The sequence below is a fragment of the Gopherus evgoodei genome, chromosome 1 (assembly GCF_007399415.2).
Source record: "Gopherus evgoodei ecotype Sinaloan lineage chromosome 1, rGopEvg1_v1.p, whole genome shotgun sequence".
Taxonomy (NCBI): Eukaryota; Metazoa; Chordata; order Testudines; family Testudinidae; genus Gopherus; species Gopherus evgoodei.
This window is the reverse complement of record NC_044322.1, coordinates 115,040,856-115,060,849: the sequence shown is the minus strand read 5'-3', so window position 1 is coordinate 115,060,849 and position 19,994 is coordinate 115,040,856. Positions and strand designations below refer to the sequence as shown.

At 40.8% G+C, this 19,994-nt stretch overlaps 1 protein-coding gene across 2 annotated transcripts in view; it reads left to right on the top strand.

Annotated features, from left to right (window-relative positions):
• The first annotated feature begins 608 nt into the window (after window positions 1–608).
• Window positions 609–19,994, top strand: part of MRPS9 (mitochondrial ribosomal protein S9) — a 53,478-nt gene continuing 34,092 nt past the window's right edge. Inside the window, exons 1-3 of one of the 2 annotated variants that reach the window (XM_030569812.1) lie at window positions 3,173–3,552; window positions 3,729–3,831; window positions 9,911–10,090. In XM_030569812.1, coding sequence (XP_030425672.1) covers window positions 3,829–3,831; window positions 9,911–10,090 — 183 coding nt within the window. In that variant the 5' untranslated portion in view covers window positions 3,173–3,552; window positions 3,729–3,828. Of the gene's footprint in view, window positions 715–3,172; window positions 3,553–3,728; window positions 3,832–9,910; window positions 10,091–19,994 lie in introns of those variants that run through there. The other variant, XM_030569803.1, reaches the window with a different exon arrangement.

Genomic DNA, 19,994 nt, shown 5'->3' with positions numbered 1-19,994 from the left:
TTTATGCCCAAATCCCCTTGTGTCAGAGTAGTTAAATGCTACTTGTTTGCAGGATTGGGGGCTTAATAACTGGAACTGCGAAAGCCTAAAGGAATGAGCAAGTAATGTGCACTTTACAGTCTGCAACCGATCAGACCCTCCATGTGAAGCATGTTGTGGTGGGACATCAAGCACCAGCTACAGGACTGGAGATAAAATAAGGGACAAGCACTGCAGCACCCAGTTACTTCAAGACGAGCACAACGAACTGTGCAGCACAAGCTTTGCAATGTGCATTAACCTTGACCACGCCCTTTTAAAGCCAAGCCCCCTTCGCATGCGCGCGCACATTCCATTCAGACGAACACTGCAGCTTGAGAGCGACAGCGTCTGATAAAGGGAAACTCGCGCACAGGCACGCGCCAACCCGCTTGCGCCACCGCCAGGATCACGCGAGACTAACAAATCCCGCTTCTCCCCGACAGCCAATCCTCAGCGCGAGGGCGGCCGTTCCTTGGCCAAGCTCCTCCCCCTACAAGTGTCAAGTGTTCCAGTGCGCCTGCCCCAATTCCGGCTGTTTTCACTCCTCTCAATGCGGCCCCTCCCCCGATCACGCGGCTCTGCGACGCTGACAGGGCTCGGGCCGCAAACATGGCGGCCGCCGTTAGGCGCGTGCTGCGAGCGAGCCGCGCCTGGAGCGCGGCGCCGAGAGCCCGGGCGGCGCCGGGAGCACAGGTGAGAGCGCGGGAGGGAGGAACCGAGCGGCCCCGCCCCCCGAGCTAAGGGGTCCGTGTTTGGCTTGTGTTCGCGAGACCCCGCCGGCCCGCTCTGCGCGGGGGCGGGTGCAGGAGCTGCCCCCGTGAGGCATCGCTGCTCCTGGGTGCAGGAAGATGCTGGGATCTGGCGGGGGGGTGTAGCTGGCCTGGCCGCTGTTTTGGGTCCTTGGGCGGTGATCGCAGCGTGCCCGGCGGGCGGTCCCAGCATTGGGCTAGCTGGGTCGGGGGCTTTCTGGCTTCAGGCCGGCCCCGCCTCGGGCTACACGGAACAGTTAGATCCAGCCAGCTCGGGGTGGGTGGATGGATGTGTGTGTGTGAGAGAGAGAGAGAGCAGGTCACATCCCTGAGCGCCGTGGGTAGGTCACCGTGACCCCGGGTGTAGACACCGCCGGCGAATCCACCGTGTGAACGGGTGGATTGAGTAGAGCGACGGTGCTTTTGTCGCTGTAGGCGGAATCCGTCCTAGGGAGCCCCACAGTGGAGTAGCCATGCTGCTGTAGGGCCCTTGGCTTGGGTCTGGGAATTTACCCATGCAGGTTAAACCACTGTCAGCTTGTTTTAAACTAATAGGTGTGTGCACAACAGTTGTGCTGGTTTGAGTAATTCAGTATAAACCAGTCTGTCTCTTTCTATATACCAGGCTTTGCACATCATCTTCAGTCCCTTTATGATGTGCAACTATGGCTATGTCTACCCTGCTCTTTTGTCATTAAAACTTTTGTTGCTTAGCAGTATGAAAAAAAGAAAACCCACACCCCTGAATGACAAAACTTTTAATGATGAAAAGCATGGTGTTGGCAGTGCTTTGTGGGAGACGCTCTTCTGGCAACAAAGTTGTCACCTCTTGGTGGGGGTGTTGTTATTTTGTTGTCAGAAGAGCTCTTTCGCAGCAAAGAGCTGCTACACTGCTTACCTTACAACAGCATGGCTGTAACAGCAGAGCCATGCTGTTGAAAGGTGCACAGTGTAGACATAGCCTAAGGCTTTGTCTACACTACCACTTTTGTCAGTAAAACACACACACACACCCCAGCTGTGCTGGTGTGGACGGTGCTATGTCGGCAGGAGAATCTTCTAAATCTCTAATGCCTCTTTGTGGGGGATGGTTTAATTATGCTGGCAGGAGAGCTCTTTTCTGCTGGCAAAGAGCAGCTGCATGGAAAACCTTACAGCAGTACAGCTGTGCTGCTGTAAGGTCCATAGTGTAAGCATCCTGGTGGGACAGGCCAGTTTGTTTACCTGCTGCATTAGCAGGTTCGGCTGATTGCAGCTCCCACTGGCTGCGGCACACCGTCCTGGGCCAATGGGGGCGGTGGGAAGCCATGGCCAGTACATCTTTCGGCCCACGGCACTTCCCGCAGCCCCCATTGGCCTGGGACGGCGAACTGCAATCGGCGGAACCTGCTGATGCGGCTGATAAACAAACTGGCCCGTCCCACCAAGGTGCTTACCCTGGTGAGTTGCGTGCTAGAGGTTGCCAACCCCTCATGTAGACATAGCCTAAGACTGTTGATTTTAAGTCTGAGAGGACTAGTATGGTGGTCTGGTTTGATCTCCTGCTAAGTGTGGGCCAAAGAGCTTCACCCAGGGTTTTATGCAGTAGAGAAGGAGTTATTCTCTATTATGTAAGCGACTGCTGACCAGCCCAAGAAGTTGGGGCAAACTAGAGCATCTCTTTAAAAATGCCCAAATCTTTGATTGTAAGACTTCAGCGATGATGAGTTGATAATCTTTTCATTGTTAAAAAGTTGACTGACTTCTTATTTGCATTTCCAGTTTGAAAAGCAAGTATAAATCAACCTTGAGATGTTTTAGGAGTGATGTTGAATACTGTATTATAGATATATTGAAACATACAGTCTGCTCACTAATGATCTAGAAAGAGAGTGGAAGTGGCAACATTTTCAAATGACAAAATAATTTAGGATGGTGAAAACTGAGAAACTCCTGAGTGACCTAACAAAGCCAAACAATTAGGCAACAGATGGCAGATAATTCAGAATAGGCAAATGCATATTGGAAAGAGCAATTGGATCTATTTACATACATTGCTTTTTTCTAAATTAACCATATCCATTCAGGAAAAAGACTTGGTGTCCTTGTGGACACTTCAGTGTGCAGCAGTGGTTAGAAACACAAACAAAATATTAAGGTGTACAGTACAGAGAATGGAATAAAAATAATACTCAGAATATTGTAACACTATTATAATGATGGTACACTCTTCGTTTGAAAATAGTGTCTGGTGCTGGTCAGCCCATCTCAAAAATGTAGAAGGGCCGAGTGACAGGTACTGAGAATAATTATAGGTCTGGATAGATTTATGTATGAATAGGATTTTCAACCACTGGTTCCAAAACCAAGGTGTCATTTGTTTTCTAGGTAGCCCTGTAATTGGAACTTAGTTAACAGTTCTGTTTGGAGAAAAAAACCAATTCACTTCAGTGGTGTGTTGTTTCCAGAGAGAAAGTAATATAATTTTTTTTTCTGTTCTCACTGACTTAAGTGAGGGGACTTATCCTCCCTACACTGATCTAGGTGGATGGGGTGCGGCGCTGGACTGGGGTTGTGTCCGGGCTCTTCGTGTGGAGCTGCCGCCTCCTCGCTGCCCCCTTGCTTCCCCCCGGCCAGTCTTTCTGCTGCCGCCGTCCGGGAGAGGAGGCGAGTGGCTCGGGCCGCGGCCCCCGCTCCTCGCTCCCTCTCATACACTCGGGCACCGGGCGCTGCTGGGGCCCCGGCCAGGCAGCGCAGGGAACCCAGGCGGCCGGGCTCAGCGCCGCTCCCACTCTGGTCTCAGGTATGTGTGGGTCTCGCGCGGGGCGCTCCGCAGGCAGAGGTGGGCGGCAGCTGCCACGCGTGAGTGCCTGTTGCCTCCTCGGCCGGAGCCCTGTGGCTGTGGCGGGGGGCGCTGGGGGGGCCGGTCCGGGCTGCAGCTCGTGCCTCGGATCCGCTTGTTTTCTGTGTCTCACACAGAGCGATTGGTTCGGGAAAAGAGAGGGGAAGAGGCTGTAGATCGTTCTTTGTGTGGTCGGGGATTGCGTCGTTGCGGTTGGCCAATCGGGTGATTAGAGGCATGGTAAGCGCGTGATTTTTCTTTTTGTCCAATTAGATTGCTAGCATGTATGATGTTAGCCCGCATGATTGGTTCTTATGTAACCAGACTTAACTATATAAGGGGGTAGTAGAAAAGAATAAAGGAGATTCCTGACTTGTTTGCAGCTGTGTTGACTGTGTGAATTTTCTTCGTTCCGCATGAGACACCACACTTAAGGAGATGTGACAAAATACAAGGAGCAGATAGACTGGGTGAGCAGGTACCATTTTTAGTCACCTTTCAGAGAAGCACTTCATTTAAGTAAATACTGCTTCTTGTGAAGAGGCTTGGAACAGCCAATGTGAAAATTAATATAAAAGTATTTATTTGTTGTTGACTCTTGAAGGATCCTAAAGTGCCTTACGAAATACATGACAAAAACAAAGACTTGCTATTGATACCCCCATAGACACCCTGGTAAAATGGACAGTATTGACTTTTGGAGTCTGGTGGAGTAAGTCAACTTGGACCATGTTCCAGGGAGCTCAGGGGGACTGATTCTCTACTCAGTATTAATCACTAGTTTTATGCCCATTTATCCCCACTGACTTGAGTGGAGTTCGATAGGTGAGAATTGATTTAACAGTAAATAAACAGGCCATAGGTATTTCAAACTTGATACTTAGACCTCTGTGCTATTACTTTCTAAATGAAAATAATCTAAAAGCAATTAGTTTCTGAGTACTAAAGAATTGTGGTAGGCTGGAGGAAAGGCTGTTTCTTTTCTGGTGGAATATTCTATTGTTTCAGGAGTTTCTTAACAACAGTTGTTTTTAAAAATGGTAAGAATACTATCTGCAAGAACGCTTTATGAAGTATATAATGAATACAAGCCTCTGATTTCCTTTACATTGTAAAGGAGTATTTTCTAGTTTGGCTTAAATACGAGAAGCATTCAACTTCACTTTGTAGTTCTTACCCAGATGATCCATGAAATTGTTCTCTTATCTCAGAAAAGGTACCTTATACAATAGGTATTAATTTCCATAAGAGGCTGTTCTCTAATTCTGAACAGTTTGTGTCAGGACTTTTGATTAGCGATAAACTTAAACAAGAAGAATATGAATAGCTTGAGGGGAAAAGAAAAAATGGGAAAATTACAATAAAAAATGACAGGCATAATACAAAAGTATCCTGTTTAAAGTATGGCAGAGAGAAAGCAATCTTGGGCCTAGTAATGAGGATTCTTATGTTCTTTAAAAAGATTTATAAATAACGAATATACATGGAAAATAAGGCTGAGTGAATAGCATTTTCTCCTGAAGTAAGTGTCTAGCAGATAATGTGTAGAGATACTTCAGTGTTTCTCTCTCCCAGACGTTCACTAGAGCTTGAAACATAGAGCAGAAACTGGGAATAAGCAGGATTTCTAGTACTAAAATTCAGTGCTTGTCTCTAACTCCTGTTTTATCGTCTTACTGTTGGCAGAGATTTTATAAGAAACCATGTTCATATACCTCAGTTTAAAAATCAACCAAATACTTACATTCATATCATCCTTTTCATCTGATGCAGTTTATACAAAGATTAATTCGCCTACTTTAGGGGTTCTCAGCTTCATTGCACCACAACCCCCTTCTGACAACAAAAATAACTACACGTTCCCAGGAGGCAGGAACAAAGCCTGAGCCTGCCTGATCCCTGCCACCCTGGGTGGGGAGGCCAAAGCCAAAGGGCTTCAGCCCCAGGCATGGGGCCTGTAATCTCAGCCCCACTGCCCAAGGCTGAAGCCCTCAGGCTTCGGCCCCAGACAGTGGGGCTCGGGCTTTGGCTTTGACCCCTGGCCCCAGCAAGTCTAAGCCAGCCCTGGCGACCCTGTTAAAACAGGGTCACAACTCACAGTTTGAGAGCCACTGACCTATTTTATGGAACCTGGGCTGAATTGCAGTAGCTATTTTGAATCACACAGCAACGCTACAAAGAGGTTTAGCACAGGAAATAAAGAATACTATATCCAGTTGAAATTGCAGGTAGATTTTGGGTAGGCAGACTGTAATTACCCTAGTTAGAATTTGGCTTGGGTTAGCAGTGCTGCAAGGAATGTAACAGAACAGATTCTTCCATCTGGTGAAAGCAACAAGGAGTCCTTGTGGCACCTTAGAGACTAACAAATGTATTTGGGCATAAGCTTTTGTGGGCCAAAATAAATTTGTTAGTCTCTAAGGTGCCACAAGGACACCTCGTTGATTTTGCTGATGCAGACGAACATAGCTACCTCTCTGAAACCTTCCATCTGGTGCAGCATTTTGTACCACAATGCTAGCACCATATGATCCTGTGAGCATTACTCCAATGCAAAGTGGTATTGAGCTGGTATAGATGCTCCTATTCCAATCCCACTTCCTGTTATTAGCATTGCAAGGAAAAGTGGTATGGCCAGCGGAAAAAGAACATGACTAGTAGATCCCTACTCTATGCCAATAGCCATTTGTAGTTTCAGCCTGTTGCTGCCAGTAGCAGCCAGTGAAAGCTAGAATAGCCTTTAGGTTCCAATTTTGCAAATAAATGTATGTATGTAGACTCATTATTTCAGTGGGACTATGCACATGTTTGTGTTGGGTGTATAGTTTGTAGTTGCCAGTAATATCTGAACTGTTTAAGCTATACCTAGTCATATATTTTCTAGTTCATATATGTTTTTAACTCAACATGCTGAATTTAAATGTAGACTTTTAAACCCTGACCTGGAGAGAAGACTCTTAGAAGCGAAGGGACAAGTCCATTCATTCTTTGGTTTCTCTTCTACAGCTGGCAATAAGGCTGCTAACTAGCTACCTTTAAGTTTTTGTTAGTTTTATTATTTTTTTTAATGTGGTCACATATACACGAGAAGATACAGTGAGACCACAAGTTCACACAGTAGGCCATTGACCAGCCATCATATGATAACTGCTTCAGGTCACTGTTGAACATGGCCTTTTGAATAGAACTCTGATATTTTCCCTATTCCAAAATGTTCCCCCTCTGCTCTTTTATTCTTGTGACTTCTTTCTTCCCACAGAGACAACTCCAGTCATCAATTTTCAGTTCGATTTATGGAATAATTTGACTGCAGCAAGGCTTTGTTAATACTGACATAGGACACATAAAGTAGTGCATAAAAATTGGCCTTAAGCCAAAAATGGGACGTTCCTGCTCTGTCAATGATGCTTCTGTTTCTCTGGCAGAGTGCTTGATTGAAATTACAGTTGTCTTGCTCACTGATTATCTTGGTGAAAGAAAAACAAATCAGTCTAGCCATATCTTATAGTCTTCCACAAAAGCCAAAGACAAGTGTTCCTTGGATTATGAGCTGGAACCATGTTTGCTACTATTTGTTGATAGGAATTCCCCTAGAGGTGAGAGGCAAAGGGATTAATTGTTCAGTCAAAATATGGTCAGTGTTCAAACCTAAATATCCAAAAAGTCCTTAAGATTTTTTAGGAAGTGCAGATAATATCTAACAATGGGACGCAATGGCCTCTACAGACTTTAAATATTCATTTTTATTTTATTTTCATCAAAACAGCAAACTTTGTAAATTAATGAATTTAGTAGCTTTTTGCCTCTAGAATGATGGCTGACTATACCTAAAAATTCATTTTAGTGTTCTTAGCATAATTCTTGTCCTGCATGGTGCATTAGGACATACAGTGTGTGTCTGGGTACTGATTCAGCTCCATGGATGTACTCTTTTCTGATAGCATTCTGTACATGGTGAACTGTTAAACTTATCTACTGTAAAACTCCATCTAAGTCTATGGACACTGGCTTAAGGATAAGGATTGCAGTAGCAGTCACCTCATGCCATGATTTTGTGTGTTTAGGGGGGAGATGTGAGATGGGTATAATAACAAAGAGACTGAATGGTTCCAAAGTAACCGGTTTATATGGAGTGATACTATGCCAATTGCAGTAGCTATTTAGCATCACACAGCAAAGGTTTAGCATAGAAAATAACATGATATCCAGTTGAAACTGCAGCAAGATTTTGGTAGGCAAACTGTAATTATCCATTAGGCTAGTGTCAAGATTTTCTCTTCTATAAGTTCTAAAGATTTTTGCCTAGAAGTGAGGGGAGAAACTGAAGACTTTAGTAACTTTCTAGTCTCCAGTATAAAGTCTGTTGCATCAAACAGTTTTAATATCTGCTTGAAAAGTTGCTTCATCTGCCTTCATATCTGCATATCTCTGTTATAGGGAAAGGACAGGACCAAGTACGTTTGACATTTGTAATATTAATAACATTTAATCTTTGTATTAAAGTAGCGCACAGAAGCTCCAGTTTGGGTTGGGACCCAGTTGTGCTGGGTGTTGTAGAGAAACACAATAAAGATGTGGTCCTGAAGAGTTTATAGTGTGTACAATTCTGTTATCAACACTAGGACAAGAAAGAGTTCTGTAGGACACAGACTTTAACTTCAGTCCTACATTGAAAAACATGTGAGGGCACCCCTGAGCTTGTGTCTGTAAAATTAAAGTAACTGGTGGGCTCTGGGGTGCCCCTGTATGGTTCTCTGTGCAAGAATGGGTCCTAGGCTATTTCACTGTCCTAAAAATGCATTGTGCCTAATTTCCCTTTATTTGTTTCTTTGACAGGGCAACATGGAAACTTTATACCTTAGTATCAGAGGGTAGCCGTGTTAGTCTGGATCTGTAAAAGCAGCAAAGAATCCTGTGGCACCTTATAGACTAACAGACGTTTTGGAGCATGAGCTTTCGTGGGTGAATACCCACTTCCTCAGATGCATGTAATGGAAATATCCAGGGGCAGGTATATATATGTGTGCTAGCAAGCAAGCTAGAGATAACGAGGTCAGTTCAATCAGGGAGGATGAGGCCCTGTTCTAGCAGTTGAGGTGTGAAAACCAAGAGAGGAGAAACTGGTTCTGTAATTGGCAAGCCATTCACAGTCTTTGTTCAATCCTGAGCTGATGGTGTCAAATTTGCAGATGAACTGAAGCTCAGCAGTTTCTCTTTGAAGTCTGGTCCTGAAGTTTTTTTGCTGCAGGATGGCCACCTTAAGGTCTGCTATAGTGTGGCCAGGGAGGTTGAAGTGCTCTCCTACAGGTTTTTGTATATGGCAAATATACAAAAACCTGTAGGAGAGCACTTCAACCTCCCTGGCCACACTATAGCAGACCTTAAGGTGGCCATCCTGCAGCAAAAAAACTTCAGGACCAGACTTCAAAGAGAAACTGCTGAGCTTCAGTTCATCTGCAAATTTGACACCATCAGCTCAGGATTGAACAAAGACTGTGAATGGCTTGCCAATTACAGAACCAGTTTCTCCTCTCTTGGTTTTCACACCTCAACTGCTAGAACAGGGCCTCATCCTCCCTGATTGAACTGACCTCTTATCTCTAGCTTGCTTGCTAGCACACATATATATACCTGCCCCTGGATATTTCCATTACATGCATCTGAGGAAGTGGGTATTCACCCACGAAAGCTCATGCTCCAAAACGTCTGTTAGTCTATAAGGTGCCACAGGATTCTTTGCTGCTTATACCTTAGTAGTTTCATTACACTGTTGTATAGCACTTGGAATAGCAGAATTAAGTTTGTAGTTCTTTTCATGCTTCATATTGAAGTTCTCTCTTTGTGAACATATATATAAATATATATAAACCCTTTGAGATTATTTGTGTGCAGAGAGATAAAAGAATACAGTCACTGTTTACTTACAATGTCTAAGCAGTTGATTTGCCTAAAGTTTGTTGTTTTGTTTACATCAGAGACTTCTTCACATGTAATATTACATTTCATTCTATTAATGAAATCTGAGTGTATGTTACAGAAAACAAACTGAAATTCATTTAACATTTTTAAACATAGGTGCATAAATTTGATAAAAAACAATCCATTGTTCACAATTTATTTTCTCATATGAAAAGGTTAAACTGTTTGAACACGTCTGTAAAAGGGTCTTTGGCAGCTAGAAGAAATCAACTTTCTGAATAAGAGTGCCTTTTCTTAGTTTCTACACTACTGTGCACAAGTTACATTTCCCTTTTTATGCCAATAATTTTGCTTAGAGTTTGCTGTACCAATTTTTTTAATATTCTTTTTTTTTTATTAGACATTAAGACTAATCTATACTACTACAGCAGTGCAGAAGAGAAATGTTGCAGCCTCAGGACCTGAAAAGTATACAGAGGCTTTTATTAAAAACCAGATTGAAGAGTTCAACCTAGGAAAAAGACATTTAGCCAACATGATGGGGGAAGATCCAGAAACTTTTACCCAAGAGGATATTGATGTAAGTACAGTTGCTCTGTTGGAGAAGTAATTTAGCATAGAGTTTCAGATATTGAAAGCACTTTACTTCAGCATGAGTCCCTCAGCTCTCCGTGAATTTTAATCAGACTGTCAGAATAAGAAAGAATACTACTATACATTGCAAACATTGCAACTGTGACTGTGAATAGAGATTCTACCCCTGCTATGTGTGCGAGGTCAGACATCGCAGTATAGAACTGTATACCCATATCCCACTAAAGCACAGTAGGTTCTTTTTAAAGTTACTAATGGATAATCCCCTTGATCTGAGGCCATAGGAACCACTATAAAGGTTTATATAGCACCTGAAAGCATTTACTCATCATTTGACCTGCTGTGTATATTTAGGTCAGGTTTTCCTGCATGATACCACAGCAGTTGATGATGCAAATTTAAATTTTACAGGATATTTCACAGCAAGTACTTGGTTCAATTTTACTTAGTAATTTTAATACAACCTCCTCCCCCCTGCACAAACTCCATTCTCTCCTTTATTTGTGGCTCCACTCTTGTTCCACCACTTCCTAGAAGGTTGATGGTGAGGAGAAATGTCCTTTCGGGTGGCCTTGTATGATGAGGCTGCATGAAGTCTCATGACTGAGCAGCATGTCATGGAACCAAAGAAGAGAAAATTGAGCTCACTGCATTATGGCCGCTGTGGGAAGGAGGGAAGTAAGATGGTTTTTGAGGAAATGCCCACTACTTTACCTGTAGCAGACTTACAGTTGGAAAGCAGGTAGACCTAAGGTTAGGCAGATTTTTCTGTCCTTCAGTTTGAGAAATACTGGTTAAAATATTTTGTTGGATATTTTCTTACCTCTTCTCTGCTAATATAAACTATTTAGGCTGCTATGGGTGCTAAGGGTATTATAAAAGATTGGAAACTGTTTTTGACAACTTAATCATAAAAGTTATTTCTGTGTAAACAAATGTCTAGATTTACAAGTAGTTGCAACCAACAAAGAATAGTCCAACCTTTTAATCTTCCAACAAGTTAAAATCAAATACTAGGCAAAATTTTATGTTCAAATAGATTAATTAGAACATATTGCCAAATAAATTCTAATCCCATCTATTTTAAACTTGATTTTGCTCACTCATTGCATGCCTGGTAAAAGAAGCTACTGTTTATGTAATAGCTGATTTTCACACAAGACATACAATAGCTGTGTCTTATTTTAATTTATATTTATTAAAAAAATGCACCCAATGCTTGATTCTTTGTATGAATTTTCCTCAGTAAAAACAATTAATATAAAAATGAACAGCATGCTGCCAACAGTTAGTTCTCTTAACAAATGACAATCCTTGGCTTTCCAGCTTCTATTATAAAGATCACAAACTCAAAAAGCAATGTTCCCAGCTAATCTTTTGGACAGCACACACTTCACATCCAGCTCACCTCAGGCAAAGGCCTGAGCAAACAAAGGGAACTTACTCCTTGTCAATAAGGTTAAAAGTCTTGAGCTCTGAGCCGTCATATGCTTACAGCAGAGATGAGCCCTTTTTATTTTATTTTTTTAAGGACAGTAGTACTCTGAATCCATATTGAGGCTTAGATTTGAGACAGTGAGAATTTAATATTTGTATTTATTTTCGTAGTTTATATTTTATTTGCATTTGAAGCAGTGGATAGGCATGTTTTGATATTGATATCCTTATAGTACCCCTGGAGATAGAAATACCATTGCAGACCTTTACACCTGTATGTAGTCTTATTGACTTTGGTAGGACTCTGTCAAGGTAAAGATGTGCACTGGTGAATCCATTTGCAGGACTGAGGCCTTAACGATTAACAAACGACTTACTTTACTTTGCTTGTTCTGACTTTTATTAAATGATAAAATTTCCTTTCCCTAAATATTTTATCTCAATTTGGCAAACAGTTCTCTTTACTCGTTACAGAACTTGTCTTTGTTTATTTGCATGAGGTGCATGCGCAAACTAGTAAAAACCTGTTAGTACAGCTCACACAGTGTGGAGGTTATATTAACTTCTATATTGATTGCCTGCAAGGGTTGGTGGTAGGAGGCTGTGCGTTGACCCACAATTCAGCTCCCTCTCTGCAGTCCAGGTTTCCTTTCCACACATGGGCCTGTTTTTCGAGGACAGGCCTCTATAGGAGCTCAGAAAGTGGGCATCAGGACCGTTTGATTGGGGCATGGGTTCTTTTCTCATGCATGCATATATGCCATGAATACACATGTAGAAGATGGAAGATCACTCTGCACCCAGATCACCAAGGGATACTCTGGCCATTTGTACAAAATGACTGAGCTCCACCATAAAGAAAAGTAGGCTTACTTCGGAAATGAGCTTTTGTAACCCACGTACCTTCTGGGTGTGGTGTTCTCTCCCATCTGGTGGCACCGAGACCACTTAAAGAGAGAGATAAAATGGGTCTGCTTTACAGCCTTAGCTAAGAGCGAGTTGGCTTTTAGCTCATGCGGTAAAGGCTCATGCACTAAGCTCCAAAGGTCCCCAGTTCAATCCTGCCCACTGACAACCAGGGAATGTCGGCATTACACTTTTCCTTACTGACGTTCAGGTGAAATGTATGGGACCAGTTCACAAATTTTATTTCTGAAAAGATGAAAAAATAAAAGCGCAGCATTTTATTTAGTATTACAGAGTATCTGCTGTGCATGTTTAAGTTGCTCATATACCATCATGTGTTGAAAATACTTTGAGTGCATAATAATGTCTGCTATGCATAATTAAATTTCTGTTATAAAAATATAAAAGCTGCTTTGCACTGGCAGCAGAATTATAAGGCTTTACACTTAGATTAGTAATAGTTCCTTCTGATGAGTGCTTACGTACCTCCATGTCTTCTACTATTAATCAGTCTGTACAGTGCATTTCAAAAGTAGACTTGAGACTCTTTCATTGGCATTTTATATGTATTTTATTAAAAGTTAAACCTTGTGAATTTTAAAACAAGTGCTACAGGGAAATAAGTTTACTATGTTTTAATTCTCTTGCTGGATGTTTCGGATGCAGAATTGCCTCTTACTGATGCTTTTATTTAGGAATGAAAAGTTAAGCTGTATATTACATCTAAATTACTGAGGGGAAAAAAGTCAAGCAAATTGATATATAACTGCAGAAGTCTACCAATTGCTTTTTAATTGGTATTATAGACCTTGCTCTGGAACCAGGATATTTTATTCTCCTATGTGTGAATATGTGATATGAAGTTTCTCTAATTGATTTGCTTTGCCCGTTCCATTTGATGTATCATTTTTCACAATATTTCATAATTTGTGCTCATTTCTAATGAACAGAGTCGTTAGGACAGACATGTCTAAGTACAACTGACAGCTAACATTAGGTGCCAGATGCAGTTTATAAAGCTATGTAGAACTGCAGAGAACAGTTTAAATAAATTAGCACCTGTACATTAGTCTCACTTGCTGGTAATTTATAAGCGAATCAGTAGAGATGACATTTAGGTAAGTCATTGATCAAGTTAACAGCTGCATACCCACTGCCCAGCTGGGATACCTAATTAATAGAGATTGCAGTCCTGACCCAGTGCTTTTTCCCTGGTCAAGTCTGTAATCCTTTTATTTTGTGATTTACCCTTAACTTATAGACATAGTAAACAGTCTGCCTTCATTTCAAACTGTCAGATCACTGATATTCCAGTTTAAAGCCAAAAATCTAAGCAAGATTAATATAAAAGCACCTTAAACCTTGTGATCTATTTATAGCCTAGTATTTTTATTTTTCCTTTTATAGACTTGCTAAATGCTGTTCCAGATATCTGAGCACAATATAAAGCTGCTGTCTTTCAGTAGAGTTAGTTTAAAAAAAAATGTAGAGCAGCTCTTGTATTTGATCTATAGATAAATGTTAAGCATCTTTTGGTGAGTAGGGCATAGGTCTTAAATGATAATTGACATACAGACTGACTTATGTTTAAATGTAAAACAAATGTTTTAAGGAAACTAGTTTTACTTGCAAACGTCTTTGTACATGGGTAGGAGAGTTGTTTCCCACAAAGAATTTTGTGGCCTAAAGCATATTGATTAAATGAGAAACCCCTGGCTAACAATAATATGCTATTTGTGTGCCACAGAAGTTCTCTTTTGGGTAAGGAGTAAGACATTTTTAGTCCTATAATAGTGAAAAATGTATGTTGGACTTGGATTGGTTTTTAAAAACAACCAAGCACATTTAACTTTTAGAGGATATTCAGATTTTACCTAAAGAAACTCTAAAACTGTCAGTGCTATTCTGTGTAAAATGCTAGTCCCAAGGGAGTCAAATCTTCCTTACATAAGCAAAATCCCCAGAGAAGTCCACTTGGACTGGTGACTTCTGTTTGTTTGTTCTCCTCCTTTTCTAATATAAAAAATAAGCTGTTTAATATTTTGAGAAATTGTTACTATGTAAATAGAAATAGTTATTTTTTTCTCATAGGATACCATGTATACATTTTTCCATATGTGGTACCAGTTTTATAGACATAATGTTGATTTTAAATGTTGATAATTGCACCAATAGATTATTTTTCAGATATGTTAATGTTTTTATTAGTGTAGAATTACAGCAGTCCCATAGATGAGGTTTCATTGTTACTTGACTTTTTCTTCACATATCTCTTTAGCTTTGTATAAGAGTTTGTTGTCCTCAAATTATAGTAGGGTTTAGCAGAATGTTTTGAGGAAAGTTAAGTGATTTGATCAAACGTCTGCAATATTTTTGTTTTTTTTAAAGGGGTTTGTAACTTTTTAAAGTGGCTTTTATTTAACACTTCAAACTTTCACTGCACATAAATCTCCACTAAAGAAACTTGTATGGAAGTTCTTTTTAAAAAGATACTGGAAACAACCACCATTATTAACATTCTTAGTCACTGGTGATTCAGTGAGAGCAACCGTTCCATTAAACATTTTAGCCCAAACGAATATAGTATTGAAAACGGTCTGATCTGGAGTTGATATTGGAGTCTGGTTCAAGAACTGTAGATTTCCTAGCATAACAGAGTTGGAAAGGGAAGTGGGAATCAGGCTGGAGAGCAGAGAGAGTTGATTCAGTAACATCATCTAGGGAGCATGGGGCCCTACTGAAATGTTTCAAATATTATGCCCTGAAGTATAGTCTCAGAACTGAACTGGTTTAGTACTCAGTGCTTAAAGCTTTATGTATGTAAAAGTAGAGTATAAACATCTTTGTTTGATTCTTTAATGTGCTTGGTACCTTTTGTGTCAACTGTGTTATAGCAAAGGCACCACAGGGAAGATTTAAGACTCCCCTAGAAAATACTCCCATTGCTGGGGGCTTCTCCGCTAGCCCTGTGCCACCTCCATAAATGGTTTAAGCACAGGAAGTATTCCAGAGTAGGCCATGGGTGTAATGGAGGTGAGGTGTGGGTGAATTGAAGCAGGAGGAAGCGTGGCCAGGGTGGACTTGCACCGTAACAAAGCTCCATAGGACCATGGAGGCAGGAGGACAGCTTAAGGGCTCCCTGGCCTGTGCTGGGGAGATCCATTGGCTTTGTAGATCCTGAAGACAGCAGACACAAACTGCCTCCCCTCTCTCCCTTTGCTGACTTATGAGTCTAACCTAATATTTCTTTTTTGCCAATCCAGTTTGAATTAAGGCATGGATTTCTAAATGCCTGAAGATACAATTAAATGTGCATCAGATGGCAATAAACTGGGCCATCTGAGGTAAAAATTGAGGCCAGATTTTCTCTGGCCTTTGAGAAAATGAAGGGACAAGAATCTTTGGGTTGCAAATGGAGGGAAAATGTGCTTTAAACCCAGACAACAGAAGAAGGATAATACTGTAAATGAGTGTGCAGCATAGCTGCTAAGTTTTTTGTGTAGCTCCATTTCTGAACTATTCTGCATTTTTGCAGGTAATTGGTTTGAGGGGCCACCAAACATCCACTGGATATGATGGAAACAAGTTTTGGTCCCTTTTGAGCTAGGGTGAATTCAAACTGGTAACCTACTGGTGAAAAGCCCACTAGCAATGTTTAAAGGTATCCAGTACTTCCCCAAGTGATAACTTTAAAAGTGGGTCCCATGTATAAGTATGCTGAAGGAACATTAGGGTTACCAACTCAAGCACTTTTTTAAAGAAATGCTAGAATTAAAGGCAACTCTTGAGTATATGCAGTATGATTTGTTCTTTAATTATGTGATCACGTTATATTTTTTCCCACATGGGCCATCAGCAGTTTGAACCCAGGACTCTCAGATCCATAAGAGAGACCCCTTTGCAACTTGAGCTGAAGGAGTAACTCATAGCAAAAGAAGGCTGTTATCCTAGATGGAGCTCTCTCTAGAGTCTCTTTGGCAGTGGGTTACAGAATTTTTCGTGAGACAAAAGTGGTATGTTGGATTTCAGGATTCTTGGGGTGCAGTTATTCTGAAAAGTAATATGGTACAGGGGGATGAAACTTTGTCATACTAAAGAGCTGTATTCTATTCCCAGGGGCAATTATAAGGCCTGTTCCCAAGGAAAATTTAATAGGGTTGTGAAATATTTACCTGCTATCTATAGAAGTTTGGTTATAGCTATCAGATATCTTAGCATATTTGTCACTAGACTTTGACATTATCCTCAAGACGCTGTTCTCAGCCTTATTCATATTGGGTTCCACTTCCCACTGGATTTCCCTTCCCATCCAATCAGTCTCCCTCCCATTTAGCATTAGGGGAATGATAGGGTGGTCATGACTCCCATATACCTGTTCACAACCCTCAATTTGAGAATCCCAGTCCTAAAGAAAACTTTGCAATTTGGTCTGGAAAAGTCTATATGGAACCTTTTGTGTGTAGTGCTCTCTCTACCACAACTATTTTGGGCTTAGCAATGGAATATCATAGAATTCATTGGTTTGTGTTTATATTTTCTGGGATATACAGAATATTATTGTCTTCTAGATCTTGGTCTAATTCCTGAAGGGATTCTTGCATTGAAACTCTGTTGCAAGTTTGAAGGAAATCCATATTAAGTTAATGACGCCTTCTCTTGAACTACACTAAAATGCTCTAGTTTACGTTTTCAGAGAGATTTATTATCATGGCAGTCTAGAGGCTGGTCCACCTTCTGTTTCTGTTACTAATAAATATGAAACTTGAGCACAAGAGCTGGTCAGAACGTTTCTCCCAAAATATGCTGTTTCATCAAAGCTGAAACATTTTGTGACGGTGTTTTTGTTTCTTTGAAGCTTTCAGAGAGGGAGGGAGAGATTCTGTAGCTGGATGGTTAGGATGCAGGCATTGGATGTGGGAGACTCAGGTTTGTGTGTCTGTTTAATTTGGAGTGAACTGTGATGAAAAATTCTGCTCTGAATCAGGCACAGTAGGAGTTTGAACCAAGGATGTTCCATGTCCCAGGCCAGTACCCTAACTACTATTAGGGGATAGAGACAGAGACACATCTTGCCTTGACATAATTCCATTTTTCATGAAAATATGCAACATCGATTGGTTTTATTCACATTAGAAGGAAAACAAACTTCAAAACCTCTGAAGTTGCAGCAAAACAGAATGTCCCGTTTACATTGAGTTTTCAGTGTCATACTAATAGTTACTGGTTGAGTCAAATCCTTGAGAGCTAATATACAGGATACCTTTTAAGTACACACATTGTCAGTCTCAGTAACCCACAATATATTCCTCTAGTATGTTATTATATAAGGTGTTTGTTTAACATCAGTTGGCTCACAGCAGATTTCTCTATTGTCATCGTAATTAATCCTCATTTGTTCATAAATAGGTGTTCACCTACTCTCTGTGTGCACAAAATGCCCATCGACTAACAAATGGGAATTCAGCAGTCACTAAGAGAAACAAAATTACTGTTTCATAAAATTGAGTTAATCCTTTTGTTTGCTTCAGAATTCTCAAAATTTCTGTTTGGAATACCAGTAGGGGATTAATGAAAATAATAGGCTAGGTCTTTTTTCACTCCATGCATATTAAGTAGCTTGAAGCACTGACAAACCAATCCATGGACATGGATTCAATTATCAGCAAGTAATAGCCTTAAGGTAACCTAACCAAGAAAGAGGCGTAATTCTTGAGAGAAGATTTTAACTAAAATTCTTATAATTTCATTTTTCTTCACTGTCCACTAAAAATGCAAGCAAGTCTACTGCAGTATTTTGTTGTTATTAGTGCTATTGTACAAATATATTGTATCTCTTTCTAAAAGCACTAGGCTCATACTGTTAATTTTGTGTCATGACTGAAATTGGCCATATTTAGTCCCACATTTATCAAAACATGTATATATATATTTTTTAATTTGGAAAAATTGGGTTTCTGATCTAATACATTATTTTTGCTTCATTAATCAACATTTTTTCAACTATTTTGGAAAAAAAGTGCCGTAGTAATAAATTACTGAATAGGAATTGCATCCAATTGGATTTAATATTACTGCAAGCTACTTTGTCTTCCAGTAGTGCCAGAAATAGTTTATAGTCTTTAATCTGCTTGCTAGAGTAAATGATGTTACTTATTAACAGGGAGCACACACCACATTAAAATATTTGTTGAGTGGATGAAGAATAAGTATCATGTACTTCATATAGCAATAATCTTAATGATAAACCATGGTTTGCAAAAATGCACATTCTAATGGTTTCCTGACTTGTAAGTGTCTCATTGATAGACCTTTAAATATCTTTAAAGGGAGACCTCATTGTTTAAGGTTTAGTAATTGGATTAGAGTTTTTCACCTACAGGTTGCTGGTTCAAATTGAGCTTAGATTATAGCAATCACCAGTTATTCCCATGTTATAGTTGTTCAGAAGCCTGTGTGTATAAATTTCCATGACATCAGTCTTCACTCTTGACATTCCTGAAAAAGTGCTGGCTCTAGGTGGAATGGAGATTCTCAGTGGTCTGCAAACCCTTAGTTATCTCCTGTGCAGATTGGCACTCTGTGGCAAAACAGTGTAGGGAAGCTTGTGCTGCCTCTGTCCATTTTGTCTATATTCTGTTCCAGTGATTCTCAAACTGGGGTTCTTGAAATGTTACAGGGGAGTCGCGGGGGGGGGGGGGAATCTCTAATGGCAGACAGAGCTGTCCCTAGGGATCCCAGGCAGCATGGGGCCAGCAGCCCAGAGCTCCTGGACTTCCAAGAGCTAAGCAGATCAAAGCAGACATATCTATCACACTGAGGAGATTTAAACTTCAGGACTTCTTGTAAGAAACGGAAAGGGAATTGAATATTTTTTGCTGTTTTAAAAATTAAATAGGCAGCTAGTATCGTTTTTAAAATTATTATGAAGAACAAGTTTAAGCTTCTTTGTGACTTGTGCTGTTTGCCTGGACTGCTCAAGAGCTGAATGCTTGTGTAGGAGAAACTCTTTTGAGTGAAATCTTGGAAAAGTGAGATCTTGGAAGATTGTTGCTGTTTTCATGATGTAATAAAAATACTGTAATGATAAATAATAGTGTGTAATAAGCATGTCTTAAAAATAAATTTAAATTTCCAAGATCACTGTTTTTATAATTTATACTCCGGTACAGGAGAGTGTGCCTGGAAATACTAATTTTTAATGTAGAGGGGGTTTGTGAGACTTGACATGCTAGTGAAAGGGGTTCACAGGCTGTTAAAGTTTGGGAACCACTGTTCTATTCCTAGGGGAGTTGTGCACCACCATGTGCACACACAATTAATGTGCCACGCATAATTTTTTTCCCACAGAAAATAACTTCTGCCAGAAAGTTCTGCCTTTTGCCCACCAGAGGCTGCTGTGGCACTAGAAGAGAGCAGCCACTCCCAGGCCGGAGCAGCCCCAACTATATCATAGAACTAGAAGGGACTTTGAAAGGTCATTGAGTCCAGTCCCCTGCCTTCAGTGGCCGGACCAAGTACCAATTTTGCCCCAGATCCCTAAATGGCCC